The sequence below is a fragment of the Quercus lobata genome, chromosome 8 (assembly GCF_001633185.2).
Source record: "Quercus lobata isolate SW786 chromosome 8, ValleyOak3.0 Primary Assembly, whole genome shotgun sequence".
Taxonomy (NCBI): Eukaryota; Viridiplantae; Streptophyta; class Magnoliopsida; order Fagales; family Fagaceae; genus Quercus; species Quercus lobata.
The window spans coordinates 26,216,229-26,233,127 of NC_044911.1; the positions used below are offsets into that span (position 1 = coordinate 26,216,229).

At 35.5% G+C, this 16,899-nt stretch overlaps 2 protein-coding genes across 2 annotated transcripts; one reads left to right on the forward strand and one right to left on the reverse strand.

Annotated features, from left to right (window-relative positions):
• The first annotated feature begins 3,054 nt into the window (after positions 1-3,054).
• Positions 3,055-16,735, forward strand: LOC115955100 (polynucleotide 3'-phosphatase ZDP). The gene is made up of 10 exons (XM_031073153.1): positions 3,055-3,467; positions 3,587-3,643; positions 4,452-4,523; positions 4,726-4,782; positions 5,489-5,565; positions 13,877-13,958; positions 14,129-14,245; positions 15,246-15,373; positions 15,536-15,605; positions 16,438-16,735. Exons 1-10 carry the CDS (start codon positions 3,180-3,182, stop codon positions 16,483-16,485), a joined length of 996 nt encoding a protein of 331 aa, XP_030929013.1. The 5' UTR covers positions 3,055-3,179; the 3' UTR covers positions 16,486-16,735.
• On the reverse strand, positions 9,630-11,113 carry LOC115955099. Its single transcript, XM_031073152.1, has one exon. It carries the CDS (start codon positions 11,070-11,072, stop codon positions 9,957-9,959), a length of 1,116 nt encoding a protein of 371 aa, XP_030929012.1. The 5' UTR covers positions 11,073-11,113; the 3' UTR covers positions 9,630-9,956.
• Positions 16,736-16,899: the final 164 nt, after the last annotated feature.

The window sequence follows — 16,899 nt, forward strand, 5'->3', positions numbered from 1 at the left end:
TCACAGATAGTTTACTTTTGGTCAACCTACTAGTCATAAAGTTTCTATTATGCTTTGCGGCGTAAATTGTTAATGCATGCTTCACCCTCTCTTTATTTGCAAAAATCAACCCTATACTAAAATTCATCTCCACATTCTAAAAAGAAGCAAATGCTTGCTAAAGAACTTTATAAGGATTGGAAGTAATTTCATGGTCATCAACACCCCTGTTAAAGTCGCCTCGCTCAATCCTCTCTTCGTACTCATTTTTATCGTCAAGATCTTCACCATTAATGGCAACATGATCAACATAGTCTTCGTCTTTGTCTTCAACTACTGAAAGTGTAGAGGGTTCACCTTGATGTGCAGAAAATTAATCTTTATATCTATTGCCAGCTTCGCTCTTAATTGTTGTTGGTGTCTCAAGAAAAAGGGGTGTATAGCCTCCCAATGTGGTGCATCGATCATCTGGGATTGCAAACTGTAGAGATGTAGTTGTTTGTAGAATCTCCTCTACGCCAACTTCCGCACACGGCTCCAAAGAGTGACGTACAACTCAAAATTTGCTACTTGGGACATGTTCTGCATCCTATTAAATATGATCCTCACATGTTTGTCTTCTGTTATCGTCATATATTTGTAATTAATGTGTTGATTGAGGACTTCATGCGGAGAACGAAAAGTAATATGTATGTCATGCAAAGCAGGGTTCACTTGCAAAGCAGGGTTCACTTGCAACTCTTCCATAATTTTTATCTTTAAATCATTCAGGGTCTTTAGCTTAGGAGGTAACATCATATAATAGCACTAGATACCTAGACCTTGAAATGGGAATCCGTTAAAAGGGTTGGCATTAGAAAGGGCTCCACCGTAGTATATATTTATATGGATCATTGTCAACTTATTGATCATCAAGTGTAATTATGTTAGTGACAAATTTATAACTCTCAATCAACATCAATCACAAAAATTTGCATATGAAATGCAAATAATACTAACTTCAAACAAATTTGTATATAGTCACCTCAGATCACATACAAAAATAGTCATTACCTATTTCATATTCTTTTAAAATTCCAAATCATTCTAGGGGCATGACATTCAAAACCCATTCAAATAAGTTATGATGAACAAAGATATTATACCAACCCACTCATTATCCATTTCATCTTTGTTACAAATCTTACACAAATATATCTTGAAATAATTTATGCTAAAAAGACTACAAATACTATCTTAGGTATCGAACTCATAATTCATTTCATACCCATGATAAAAACCTAACAATGCTAAATATTCCTAATAATTAATCACAATATTTAGTACTAAATATTCCCAATAATTAATCACAATATTAATTTTTTTTAAAACCTAGCAAATAATTAATCACAATATTTACACTAACAAAAAAAATAAACAAATATTCACAACATGTTGTAATAACATAATTAATCACAATATACTAAATATTCCCAATAATTAATCACAATATTATTATTTTGTTTTCAAAACCTAGCAAATAAATTAATCACAATATTTACACTAACAATATATATATATATATATATATATATTCCCAATATGTTGTAACACATTAATTGAATTATCCTTAGTACTAAATATTCCCAATAATTAATCACAATATTAATTTTTTTTAAAAAAACCTAGAAAATAATCACAATATTTACACTAACAAAAAAAAAAAAAATATTCCCAATATATAACATAACACAATAAATAAATAACATAACTCAAGTACAAATTTATATAAAACATTAGCTGTGAGAGAGAGTTGTGACAGTGGATTAACTTTTGTTGAGAATATTATTGTGTGAGATCACAATATTTACACTAACAAAAAAAAAAAAAAAAATCCCAATATATAACATAACACAATAAATAAATAACATAACTCAAGTACAAATTTATATAAAACATTACCTGCGAGAGAGTGTTGTGAGAGTGGATTAACTTTTGTTGAGAATATTATTGTGTGAGAGAGTGTGAGAAGAGCTGTGAAGGAGTGTAAGGGAGTGTGAGGAGAGCTGAGGTCTGAGTGTGTGAGTTTTGAGTGAGAGGGACGAGTAAGGGGGGAAAAAGGCCCTGCTAGGACCCACATGCTACACGTGGGGGGCTGGGCACCATTCATGGAAATCGAGTTCTTTAGACTCAGTTGGATTTTTTTTCAAAATAACACTGAATCTCAAACAATTTCGTTAGTTAGCAAGTTTTCAAAACAATTTAGCAAATTAACATCTTGAGTGGCAGGGAGTCGATTTAGCACAACTAAATCGAGTGTGAGGAACTCAAGTTCCATGGAACTTGAGTCTTCAAGACTCGATTTCCTTGAAATATCCACCAGAATGTCATCAAACCAAAGACCCAACATATCATCATCATCACACCCAAAGACCTAGAGAAGAAAATGAAGGAATTAGAAGAAAACCTTCGCCTGGAGCTTCGTCGTCGTTGCTACCTAGGTTCAGTCTAAGGCAAACGATTTTCTTCATGTTTACTCTAGTTAGTTTTTCTGTTTCATTTGGTCTGGGTTTCTTCCTTCTAGGCTTGGGTTTCTTTTGGGTTTCTTCTTCGTTTGGTTTCTTTATGGAAATTGAGTCTATAATGCTCGAGTTCCACGCATAGAACTCGAGTCAGTAATGCTCAATTTAGCGCAACAAAATCGAGTTCCTCGCACTTGAGATCTTAATTTGCTAAATAGTTTTGAAAATGTGTTAACTAACAAAATTGTTTGAATTTTAGTGCTATTTTGAAAAAAATCCCGACTCGGTTTCCATTAAAAAAAATCGAGTCTAAAGGACTCGAGTTCAGTATGCATGTGGCCAAAAAGCAAACTCGACTACTTTAGACTAGATTTTAGTAAACCATAAATTGAGTCTATAGGACTCGATTTGCATGCCTACGTGGACAGTTTGTTGAGTAAGTTACTCTTGATCTATAACTCTAGAATCGAGTCTATTGGTCTTGTGTTGTTAGATACCAAAATAATTTCAAAAGTGTGCTAATTAACAAAATAGTTTGGCTTTTTAGTGTTATTTTCCAAAAAAACCCGAAAGGTCATTAGTAACAGCTCTGCTTCACCGCCAGTAAGGGTAAACGCATAAGTAACAGCTCTACTAGCTACCTGTGGCAACCGGCGAAGGCAAACGCCGCCGAAGTGTGCTTCCATAAAAAAGTCGGCAATGGCTTCTTCTTCTTCTTCCCAGTACCAAATTAAAATCATGGCGGAGTATGCCAAGTCGGATCGGTCGTCTTGCAAGAAGTGCGCGAAACAGATCGCCAAGAAGTCTCTCAGAGTGGGAATGGTGAGCCGAGACGCGCGAGGCTTCGACATCACCAAATGGCACCATTTGGAATGTTTCCCACTTGGCTCAGCCCAACCCTCACCCTCACCCTCTCTTTCGCTCCACTCCATTAAGGGCTTCGATTCACTGCAGACTAGTGATCAGGAAGCACTCAAGAAACTGTTGGTAAGTCTGTAGAAGATGGAAAGGTGTAATAAAACACACACACACACACACACAAAATAAATAAATATAAATGTTCATCACCATTTTACTTAATACCAATTTTTTTTTTTCATTAACAGGTTCGCAAAAGAGACGAGGATGAAGTGGTAGAATTGGGGAATTCGAAAAAAGCCAAGGTAGCCAAATCTGTTTCATTCTCTCAACTGGTTTTATGATAATAATATAATTTACTAATTAATAGGTTCTTTAAGAAATTGAGCGTTTCAGGATTGTGCAGCAATCCTATCAAGTATTGATTGCTGGTATGGGACATGGGTAAAGATACAAAAATCTTTTTTTATTTTTTTATTTTTAACTTGTCGTCTAATAGTTGAACCAAGGAACTTTAAACAACCATTCTAGTGTGCAGTTTTCATAATTATTGAAGTAATTTAGGTTCTGAACATTAGAATATGCCCGAGCCTGATGATCCTAGAATAAATTTGTTTTGATATTTCTCAACATTATTTTGTTTCATAAGAATATGATCATGCTATCAATGTGTATTCAAGTTGAAAGTGTGGATTGAAATGAGTTCACCAGTGCATTTATCTGTCTTGTTGGAACCCATGCACAACAATGCATTATATATACATCTCATGAGTACATTAATAACAATTTTTACATGGATCTCGATGGTCTATGGAATAAGTTCAGTGCACCATTTACAATTCTGGTGGGTGTGGGTATGATTCTACCCATGAAAGCTGTCGCTTGCTGGGTCATACATATTGCACTTAATTCCTGGCGAATGTGACCACATGCAAAAAGCATTTAATCACATAGGTTGTTGCTGTAACTTTAGGTGGATTATTGACAATTATGGATCATTTCTTTTAGTACAGTTCATCTTGTACACTGTTTCTCTACCTTCTTTAATTACCTTTTAATTGTTCGGTTGTAACTGAGTTTGTTGATCTTTACTTTTCACTCAATTGCTTGTAGTTATCAACATCTCATGGGGAACCCAACCTAGAAATAGCCTTCTCACTTTCTGACATCAAGGACAAGTACAAAGTATGATTCATTCCCATTGTTGCTTTTTCTCTGTCTAACAATTCAATGATTTTTGCACATTTATTGTTGGTCATAGTATATATTGATTGTAATGCTGATCTATATTTGAAAATTATGTAGCATCATACTAATCGCCTTTTTCTTGCATACTTTTGTTGCGTTCTACCAAGTTTTCTTGTGTTGAAAATTTTTCTTGATTCAGGATGCTACACTTCCACCTAAATGGAATGCGTTCAAGACAATAATATTTCTTGAACAGGTGAGAATATAGTATTGTATGTGTTTTTTTAGGTTGCTTGTTTGGTCTCGGATACAGAATATGCAGTATAATATTATTATTAAATATATATTTTATTTATGATTAAAAATCTGCACTAAGTTACTCCAATCTGCTGTTTTCTCATTAGAGGAAACTTTTCTCCAATGAATAAATATGACGCCAAAATTGTATTTTTTACTTTTCAAAATTCTATTGGACATATTCAGCCTAAACCCTAAAGATTGCCCAAACAACACTGGTTCCTGCATTTTTTACTGTTTACTGACATGTATTTATTTTACAGCTGTTATTGGCAATTTGATTGCTTATCAAGAGGAAAAAATTACTTTGTTACACATACAAGTTTTAAGTTGCTCTTGTGAACTTGTGCCCACTAATATATTTGGTCTACAGGTCATCAAATAACAATGCTCAGCATAAAAAGCTTTAAGTTTTTATTCTTCACATTCCTAGGTCGTCCACTCTCTCCACGGTTTCTCTGATGGATTTCCTAGATACTCTACTTTTTTGTGCCATTAATTATACGGCTGGTTTCGTTGTATTTTATTTTCTAGTCATGTTTTGCTTTGCTGCTTTTCTTTGATTTGTACACTCCCTGTTACACTTTTTGTTTTTTAATAAATTACAATTACCTATAAAAAAAGTTTTTTTTCTTCACAAGGTCTATATGATTCACTTTTTGCAGGATGATGGTCTTCTCAATTCAAATAAAATTGCAGCATTTGATTTTGATGGATGCCTGGTAAAAACATCTGTAAAGAGGTATGGCTTTATCTTATGTTTGAGCAATTTAAATTTTTTATAAAAATCATTTATTATATTTTTTTATAAATATATTTCTGAGTTATTACTTATTAAAAAAATATTTCTTTTACACTTCAAGTTCCGTTTGTTTCGATGGAAAACCTTATGTAAAGATAGTTTTCCGTGTATTTTCGGTATTTGGTAACATAAAAAAAATAGGTCAATGGAAAAATCTATTAAAAATAAGGCTTATTTTTAGAGGTTTTTTCTGCTATTTTTTTTTTTTTTGGGGAAAAAAATTTCTCTCTCTCTCTTTGTCTTTGTTTGTAAGGCCTCTTTAGATGGTATCTAATGAGGTTTCCAATCCAATTATCATTGTGTTCCATTTTCGCAAAGCTCTTCAATACCTTGTGTAGTAACAGGTTCAACATCTAAATCAACAAGGTTATTAGGCCAGTCTGGATGGTTTCTACAACTACCGAGGAAGTGACATCCCATAGGGCTATTGCGTTAAAAAACTATTTCAACCTCATGGTGCTACGTTAGATGTAGGACAACAGTGTTTTTTTTTTTTTTTTGCCTACTTGGATTACCTTTGGCTATCAGACATATAATTATAAAAAATTATACAAAATTTTTATAATTTTTTGTAATGTTTATGTGCTATATATATATTGATAATTTGAGAGTTACAATAGAAAGAGGATTGAATTATGGATGTCTTCGTTAAAAACACTAGGAGGTGTCAATCAATTGAACTACAACACTCTTGGTTATGTACTATTTTATTTTGATTATGTAATTATTTTACACAATATACATGTTATACATGTTTAGAATTATGCAAGAAATGTTAGTGATTTTTTGTGCATACTAAATGCCAAAAAACGTTTTTAGCTCATTTTTAGGGTCAATACCAAACACAGAAAAATGAGATGACTTTTTAGAAAATGACCAATTTTCTAGAAAACGTTTATGACGAAACAAATGGAGCAATACAAGGTATTGGCAAATAGATTTATAGTATAAAAGAAATTTCTAAAAACAAGTTACATGGACATGTATTGGATTACAACTCTACGTAGGATTCATTTAACTTATTGGCACTAACTACATGTATTCTATTTTTCCATTCAGCCTGTTAACATGATTATGACGTTTGGTCAAATGATAGGCATTGGGCAGCAATGTTGGTGAAAGCTTACTTAAAGGTGCAAAGCACATAGCTCCATAGCCACAGTGCTTTAGACAGTTAAAACGAGCAAAGAACTACACTTTTTATTTTTCATAAGTAATAAGATTTATTGATGTCAAAAAAGGGACACCCTAGTACACATGGAGTATACAGGGGTTAACAAATCAAGTACCGAAATTACATAAATCAAGAAAATCAAGAAAAGAAGTAAAGGGTTGGTTTCGCAAAGCCGACAATTAATCCAATAAGGTTCTAAAGAAAGATAACTTAAGGTCTGCCAAAGATCTCTCATTATCTTCAAATCACCTGCTATTCATTTCCTTCTAAAGACATCACATTAAACAATGGGGAACAATTATCCATATATGTCCATTTCGTTGGTGACCAAACTGACCTTGCCAGCTAGCTAGGAGCCCAACAACTGACTTAGGCATAACCTAACTTACTCCGAATAATCCCAAAACCATAGACCGCAGATTTATAGCAACCAGACAATGAAGGAAAAAGGTGGTCAACTGATTCACCGTTACACTTGCACATATAACACCAGTCCAAAATCCAAACCTTCTTTTTTCTTAAATTGTCAATCGCCAAACATTTCCCCAAAGCAACAATCCAGAAAAAGAAGGCCACTCTAGAAGGGATCTTCTACTTCCATATGTTTTTCCAAGGGAAAAATAAATCATTATTGCCAACTAAAAGAGAGTAATAAGCACTAACCAAAACCCCTTGTTTCTATCTAGTTTCCAACACATTTTATCCTCCCCAATCCCCCTTATAGAAGAGCCATATATGGTAACTATGAAGCTCAAGTAAGCCTCCACTTCCCAATCGTTGGCATCCCTAAAAAAACTTACATTCCAAAAGCATTTTGTGAAGCTGAAATGATATTGCCCATGACCGTGCGTAGTCAAGTAGCCAAAACTTTAGCAATAATTTTATAAACACCCCCCAACAAGATTGATAGGGTGAAAATCTTTGACTTCTATTGCTGTAGTTTTTGTTTTTGTTTTTTTGTTTTTTGTTTTTTTGTTTTTTTTTTTGGGATGAGAGAAATGAAGGTAGCATTTTTGAGAATCTCCAAACAAGATTGGAAAAATGCCATAGGAAAACCAATAGGTTTAGGCAATTTGTCACCATTAAAATCCTTAATGACTTCAAAAGTCTTTGTCTTGTCAAAAGGTCTCTCTAACCAGTTTGCTTTTTCTCCAAATATCGTTGGAAATTCCAACACATCTAGAAATGGCCAATCATCTTGCTGGTCAAAGTATAAATTCATAAAGAATTGAGTAAATTCATAAAGAATTGAGTAATACAATTAGCAATCATATCCTAATTGGAAGAAATACTCCCATTAACCATAAGATTCTCAATATTGTTATTTCTTCTTTTCGAATTGGCCATCCTGTGAAAAAATATTGTATTGGAATCCCCCCCTCCTTCAAGCGCAGCACCTTAGACTTTTGCTCCAATTAATCTCTTCTAATAAAGTGATCTTCTCAATTTCAATACGTAGATTTACTTGTTCTAATATTTCCTCAGTTGTTAGAGGGTGAGTCTCCCCTTTAACATCTAAAGCATTCAAATTTCTCCATAGTTGTTGCTTCTTAACAGTGAAATTGCCAAACCCCATTTCATTCCACTTTTTTAAATCCAATTTCAAAGCCGCTAACTTTTTAGCCAAAACATAGCTAGGAGTTCCTTGAAACAAATAAGATGCCCAACAAACCTGCACTTTGTCTACAAACTTCTCTGTCCACAACCACATATTTTCAAAATTCAAAGGAGTTCTCCCTCTCTGTTGACTCCCACCCTCCAGCAAAATTGGAAAGTGATCCAATAAGACTCTAGGCATCCTTTTTTGGGAAAAGTGAGTGAAATAATCTGCCAACAACGGAGAGAAGAGAAACCGATCTATTCTAGATGTAGAGGAAGAATTAGACCATGTGTAAGTGCCCCCTTCCAAAGGAATATCCATCAGCCCATGAAGAGAGATAAAGTCAGAAAAGTCATACATAGCATGAGTATAACTTACAACCCCTAACCTCTCTAATGGAAAACGGATTATATTAAAATTGCCTCTCAGTTAGCATGGCACATTCCACCAATTGATAAGACCTACCAATTCTTCCCACACAATTCAATGCTTCCTGTTCAAATTTGGACCATAGACACATGAAAACCCATTCAAACTGATTGCCAACATTTTTAAATTTGCAAGAGACTGAAAATGTCCCACTGCATCCTCCACTTTTTACACAATCCTACGATCCCACATAAGAAAAAAATACCCCTAGAAGCACCTTCAGAACCTAGATACAACCAATCTATATAAGGAAAACTCCAAATACTTCGATTGATACCTCTTGTAATCCACTCCAATTTAGTATCATGCAAACAAACAATATCAGCCCTCCAAGAACGCAATAAATTACATATCTGGAGTCGCTTTTCCAACTCATTCAAACCTCTAACATTCCAGGATAATAGCTTGAAATTCATTGGGAAACAAGCTAAGCCCTATCCCTTCTAGTACCACTACGCCTTGCTGATGTAGTGCCATAATTAATAGAGCTGAATAGACCCCTCATCTCCCTTAGTCTTTTCACTCCCGAACTCTTCAAATTTCTTGCATTATTTTCCTTAGCAGCCCTTTGAAGTAACTCAACTTCAACAACCAACTAAAAATTGGTTGCTTACTCTTCCAAACTGTTTAGAGATGTTCCTAGGAAATCATCAAACTCATTGAATCTACTTTGAAACCAATTTGAGTAAAGTTCTTTCTCCATAGACTTCTCCACACCCGCTTCTACTTGTCCTTCACAATAATCATCATGGCACCCAGTGGTTCAATATAGTCTGAAGACTTCAATGGAACCACCACCAACTAGTTTTGCTCAACTGAACCAATTATGGCATCACTTGACGGCAGAGAGATCTGAATCAGAATTGCCACCCTTCTCCCATTACATAATTCAAGAACCCATTGCTTAGAATTACCCCATTTCTTGTTGACATTGCCAGAATGCTCTTGAAGGATCAAACGAAGGTCGTGTTGCAGGGCCTCATCACAATTGGGTGTGGGTATTGACCCTTTCAGAGTCTCCACAGACTCATCAAAGCCGAGAAACTCAGCTGCGGCACCATCGGAGAGCAGTTGACCACTATGGTTAGTATTGCAGTGCTTGTTGTTTTGAATTGTAACTGAATCGGCCTAGCCACCACTGCATCGGAACTCAAAGACACCGGGGGACCCATCTTGGTGCTTGTTGAGACCCATCTTGCTACATTGGTACTCGTAGACACCAGACTCCCCATCTTGGTGCTTGCTGAGACCCATATTCTGCATCTGAACTCGAAGACACAAAAGGACCCAACTCGGTGCTTGCCGGGACACATAACTTAGAGCTCGACTTTTGAGGGAGAGATTGATGATGAATGGAAACATGGTTATGGGTGCACAAGAAGTGTTACAAGGCTGGTACCGTTTGGGCCTCCACGCCGAAATGGGTTTGGGGTTGGGCTTATAAGGATATGCATTGGTGGGCTTAAACTGGGGAGCCATGGGTTTCAAAAGAGTTGGGCCCACTTGATGGACTTTGGACCATTTGACCTTCCACTTACCATCCAGATCACGTTCCATCTTAAAAGAGACATCCAAAATCAATCCTTCTTCCGTGTCATTAGAAACAATGCCATATATAATCAACAAAATTTTCGCTCCAATATTTGCTTTTTCCTTCCTAGCATTCCTCTCATGAAAATCCTGGTTTTGACTACTCAAGATATTTTTCAAATTTTGAAAGTTTGGAATTAATTGCTTTCTTTTATTACCTCCACCATCTTCCCTCCGACAGCCCTCTACCACTACTAACATGTGAGTTTTGGTATCTCTTTGTCGGCATTGCTCCACTATTGTTGGTTTCAAGACAGACTGGGATGACAGTTTGATTGCAAGAGTCTCAGCAGCGATAGCCTTCCGTAGATGAAATCCAAACCCTCTCCAACCACTACCCAATTTTCCTTCCGGCACCACTATGAAACCTTTCCAGCGGCCATGAATAAGTTTTGAGATCATAAAAAAACTACCATATGCATTGGAGCCTAATTGCAGGATAAAAACTTTATCTCCATCCCTAAAGGTACGCGTTAATTTTCCAGCAGATACATTGGACATGAGGCCCTCCACAATAGCTAGTGAATGCTTCACACTCTCTTTAGCCATGACAACAACGTAGAGAGTAAATACGTAACATGTAAAAAGTACCCCCTCTTCAACTGAGAATTTTAATGTTTTTGACTCAACAAAAAAGAAAATGGAACCTCCCATGACAACAGGAAAAACAAAAATTTGGTGACTAATCCGAGGTAGCCAGGCCTCCTCTCATGGGGAAACTCCTACTAAGAGAAGATGCTCCCAAACAGTACCAAACAGTATGAGGACCTCAGATGTCTTGCACTTTTCTAATAAGTGCAAGTGTTCTTTTTAGTGCTTTTTATTTTTTGTGTAAAAAAAATATGTATTATTGAATTTAACTGTTGGATCTCCCTTGATTGTTATAAAAATACCAAATATTGTGGTGTGATACACTCTATACATAAGCGAATCTCTCATTACTTCTCAACTCAATTAATTTTAGAAGAAGAGAGAAATAAATCAAACAAACCGCATAGCACTAGTAATAGCCAAATCTCAATTTTATCAGGAAGATGACAAGGGTTACAAACGTTGTGATGACAATGATGACAGTCCTTTGCTTTGTTCTTTACATCTAGGTCTAGAGGCTTTTGCGCTTAACTGCGCATCACACTTTCACAAACACTGCTAGGCAGTTTTAGCCACAGATCAAGGCCCCAGGCATTTGTAAGGTTTATGGCTTTGCCAATGGGATCAGGTTTGTATCTCTATTGTGGTGTGTGTGGGTTGGGGGCTGGGGTGGGAGGAGGTTCTTATGCTTCTTTGTTCGAGTACTAAATACCCTACTCACTTTACATGTTGTCATTGACATTACCATCAACAGAAATATTAGCTTCATAGTACTTTGTTAATATAAAATCTTCCCATTTTTATTTTGTCTGGATGGTTCTTTCTTGTTTTGACCATTATATTTTTCTATATGTGATAAGAATGCTTTTACCTTCTTCTAAGAGCATTCACATCAAAGCTCTCAAAAAATTTAGCATTTAGCAACTCAAAAAGCCATTTTATCTATTTTAACAACTCACTTTGCAATACACCCAACATCAAAAGTTCTATTTCTACATTCATCTCCTTAAAATAATATAAACATATTATTAAAATAAAATAAAACATCCCCACAAAAATTCATAGCAACCAGCCAACAGCCCCCAGCCCTGTTCACCACCACCAGCACCACCGTGGCAGCCACAACCCACCACAAAAAAACTCAAAACAAAACCACTGCCACAAACACAACAACCTAGAAAAACCCAAAACAATCCACCAAGACCACCACCAGCTGAAAAAAAAACTCATAAAACTTCAACTACCAACACAACACCACCATTACCACCGTGACCCAAAATCAACCACAGCCACCAGCCATTGCACAACCACAGCCACCAACCATTGCACAATCCAGAAAAACCCATCAAACGGATACCCACCACAAACTGTACCCACCCACCATCAACAATGGCAAAAAATTGTTGTCCACCTCAATAAGCCATGACCTCATTCTCTCACTCGTCTTGCATCTCCAATCCCTTGAATCCGACTCTGGATAATTATCCAATTCGGCGTCATTTTCCTCTGAATAATTCTCCTATCCCTTCATCTTCTCTGCTATCTCCTTCAGGTCTTGCCGATTCATCGATTTTGATACCCAATTGGATCGGACCGTTTCGCTATGGACCCCGATTCGCTTTCTTCTGCTTTGACACCAACAGCTGCAGAAGAAGAAGAAGAAGAAGAAGAGCCCTTAGCTTTAAGAGTAGTGAATCTGGCAGATAGATTGGAGTTGTTGTCGTTGGTTGATTTGTGCAATTGAGATTGAGATTGAGGAACAACGGATGAGGAGGAAGGTCGAGATTTTTTGAGTGCTTGGAAGCAATGGTCAAGATCAGAGTCTATGTAGTTGGGAGAGACTTGGGACATGTGAGAATCGAGAGGGAGAAGATGAGAATGAGAGAGAGAAGCAAATTGCAATAGACAGAGGAAAGGGAAAGAGGGGCATGTGTGAGGAGAAAATAAAACTGTATTATTTTATTATAACATTCAGCTATAGTGCGCTGCTAGAGATGGCAACTCACTGTAGCTGAGTGTCAAAAATTATAGCATTTGACATGTTTGATGTAGTGTGTTTTTTGTGTGTTGGTTGTTATTAATAGCATTTTTAGTATTTTAGCATTCTTTATGTGAATGCTTTAAGAGTATTACATTGGGAATGCTGTTCCTAAAACAAGTGCTTGAGCAAAATATTAAATCTTTCTTGACGTAATCCTGTAATCCCTCACACAAACATCCCAAATCACTATTCAATTTACTAAGGTTTTTTTTTTTGGGGGGGGGGGGGTGTTCCTGTGAATATAATTTGCTTGACAAGTTTGTTCATTTCCTAAGAGTGATTTTTTGCCATCTGGAGCTCTTACTATACATAATGATCTGTTTATTTTTATTTGTCAAGTTTTAACTTCATTTTGTGACTGGTGGAAGCAATGTTATTTATACCCGGCGGATTCCTGCTCTATAGTGCAATTTGGCCAGCTTATTAATTGATCGAGCTGTTTATGTTATTGCTGAGAGAGATTCCAAAACCAAAATTGGCAGTTTATCAGAATTGTTGAATCAGCCATACAACGTTAAACTGTTGGATCTCTAACATTATCTGACTTCTCCATTCATGATTATCTTAGTTTTTTTTTTTTTTTGATAAGTTATTTGTCTCAGTTTGATTACTTGATTAAAATGAATGCTCTGGGAATTTAACCTGTATTGATTGCTTAGCTAGCTTATACTGTTAATGCTCATGGTCAAAGTCTATGTAAACTATTTCTCTCCTTATTGGTTGTCCTGTTTAATGCGGAAACATTTTTCATGTGTACAATTCATCTCACTAAGATTATTGGAATAAATTGATTGACAACCTAATATTCTGCTCTACCTTCTTTCAGAGTAGGTGCAGATGCATGGTCCCTTATGTATCCTTCAGTTCCTGATAAACTACAGAGTTTGTACAATGATGGCTTCAAGCTGGTTTGTTTCCCTTTTCATTGAAAGCTAGTTGAAATTTATAATAATTGTGCTGTGGTTCTCACACTTTTTTTACAGTACTTCTTACTTTCTTAATTTGTAAGTGTTACTTTAGCACAGCAGTTTTGGTTCAATAGGTTTTTGTAGCTTTCTATTGTAACCATCATCATCAGGTAATCTTCACCAATGAATCAAATATTGAGCGCTGGAAGAAAAAGAGACAGGTAGCGGTGGACTCAAAAATAGGACGCCTCAACAATTTTATCAAGCGAGTAAATGTCCCGATTCAGGTAGGCTTTGTATGTCATTGTGATGTTATTTACAATCACAAGCCAATTGTAGTGAAATCATCTTTTGGTTAAGTATGTACTTTTTGGGAAATTAGGGGATTTGGTAGATGGATTAAAATAATTTAGTTATTTTTGGTTCATAAGCTCATAATTTTATTACCAATATATGTTAAGAAGTTGACAATCAAATCCTTTTGACATGACATCAAGTTTCAAATTATTCTGGTTCTCGAGTTCTTTGGACCTGAATTTCGAATTTTTCACTAAGGCAGTTGGTGTAAGATAGATGCAGGAAATCTTTCTATGTGCTTGCCATGAGTTTAGGATTAGGAGAATTTGTGAGTCTAGTGTTAAAAGTTGTAGGAGAAATGGTTAGGGCTTAAAATTTACTAGAGTTTAATAAGACGGGGAAAAAAAGGCAAGAGCAAACAAGGGTCTAGAATATATATATATTTTTTTAAGAAATGAAAATTTTGTTGATCAAAAAAGGAAGCACCCGTGTATGCCGGGGGTTTACTTGGGGAGCAGTACAATCAATCTTTCAAATTACAGTGCTCAATCTTATCTAGAAAATTAGAACAGGGAAGAGGTTTAAAAGCAACACTCTAATCCAGTAAAATATGAAAAAAAAAAGAGATTTAATCTCAAAAAAAGAATAGACCGTTCACATCCCTCAAAGTATCTCACATTCCATTCCCTCCAAAGACACCACATAATGCAATGTGGCACAATCCTTCAAAAGCTATATTTCAGTGTCTACCAAAGGTAACTTGCCAAGCTTCTAACAAATCAAGGGCCTCTATTGTAGGGCTGAGTATCTAGAAATTTATAGGAAAATTATAGCAATAATACTATTTTTCAAAAAGAAATGGAATATATGGTTTAGGGCCACTATTGTATCACTTGTCCTATCAAATTTATTCAATGAAATATTAGCTTGCATTGATGTGAAAAGTATCCAGTAAAATATGCAAGTTGAATTGTAATTATCTTTGTGCAGGTTTTTATAGCTTGTGGGTTAGGTGAATCTTCCATCCAGGCGGCAGACCCCTTTCGTAAACCCAAACCAGGGATGTGGCATGTTATGGAGAAGCACTTCAACTCTGGCATTTCCATTGATATGGATCAGTTAACTTTCCATTCCCTCTGTTTCTTTGCTTTGTTTCTATGACAGATTTTCTCAACATTGAGCAAAATTTTCAGTGCTATATTGTCCATTCTTCTATAGGAATTTATTTGAATACTTAATTTTATAATATTTAATTCTCCAAAAATATCTCTGCATTGTAGATCCTTTTACGTTGGTGATGCAGCTGGGAGAGAGAATGATCACAGTGATGCTGATATTAAATTTGCGGAGGTAAAATTTTGGTTTTATTGGAGCATATTTATTATTTTTATGTGGTAGTCTTGTTTCACCGTTCCACATTAAGTCTTGTGATTCAATAATTTTTCACCTCCATTCTTGTGTAATTCTTTTTCCAATCGTTTTTACCTGTATTTTTTTTTTTATAATTGTTGCTTTCCTTTCTCTGTCTGCTGATACTACTTCTCAGTAATGCTTGATCCAGACAAGTGAAACTTTTGCCTCTGGAGCATGATATTTTTTTTAATAATTTTTTCCTTTCTAAATTTTTTAATAAGGTTTTCAGATGGCAATCTTGCTAGAGTTTCTTAATAGTTCAGAACAGAAAATATCTCTTTCAAGTACTCTATGAATGACTTAAATTTGGGATGATATAACTAGGATTTTCCTGGAAACTTTACGTTATGAAACTGTCAATTAGCATTTCATAATGCCGACTTATAGTGGTCTAAGATTCTAAGCTGGTCTTGCAGTCTGAGGCTTCATAGCTTCCTCTTTATCTGAAGTTTTGATGCCTTATAGTGGTCTAAGCTGGTCTTGCAGTCTGAGGCTTCTTAGCTTCTCTTTAGCTGAAGTTTTTTGTATTTTATTTTTGAAGTTCAATTAGATGATTAGCCCAACAATAGCCTTTCTTTAATATATAGAATTTTTTGTATATCTGAAAATGCTTTTTAGTATTTGGACATCAGAAAGTCTGGTAAAACCATTACTTTTCCAGTGTGCTGTGGCAGTCAGCATTATATATGAGGTTGTTTGATGCACATAAATATCCTGGGTTAAAAGAAGGTTTATTATTTTCTGCACAAAATTTTCTTTGTGATCACAGGCCATTGGTTTGAAATTTTTTGTCCCCGAGGAATACTTTGGTGCCTGAGGGGAATTTAGTGGTCATTGGCTTCTCAAGGATTGACATCAGTGTCACTTTGGCAGTTAATATTGCACTGACTAGCTAGTCATCGTTTACTGAAAATTATCCTAATTACTAATTAGTCATGTTTGCATTGGGATCTCTGTGGAAACTTTTGTATAAAGCTGAAAGCTCAAGTAGAACAGAATTTTCCCTTGATTGGGTTTTCTTTTGTATAAAGCTTAAGTAGAATAGTATTTTGACTAAATTTCCTTAATTGGGTCCTCTCTGTGTGTGTGTGTGTGTGTGTTGTTGGGGGGGGGGGGGGGGTTGTAGTTTAGAGCTAATTCTTTGTACCCTGGTTATTGATCAGTTAATCGTTGTTTTGGAGAATTTGGATTAAACTGGAAATTTTTTTCATATATATATATATATATAAAT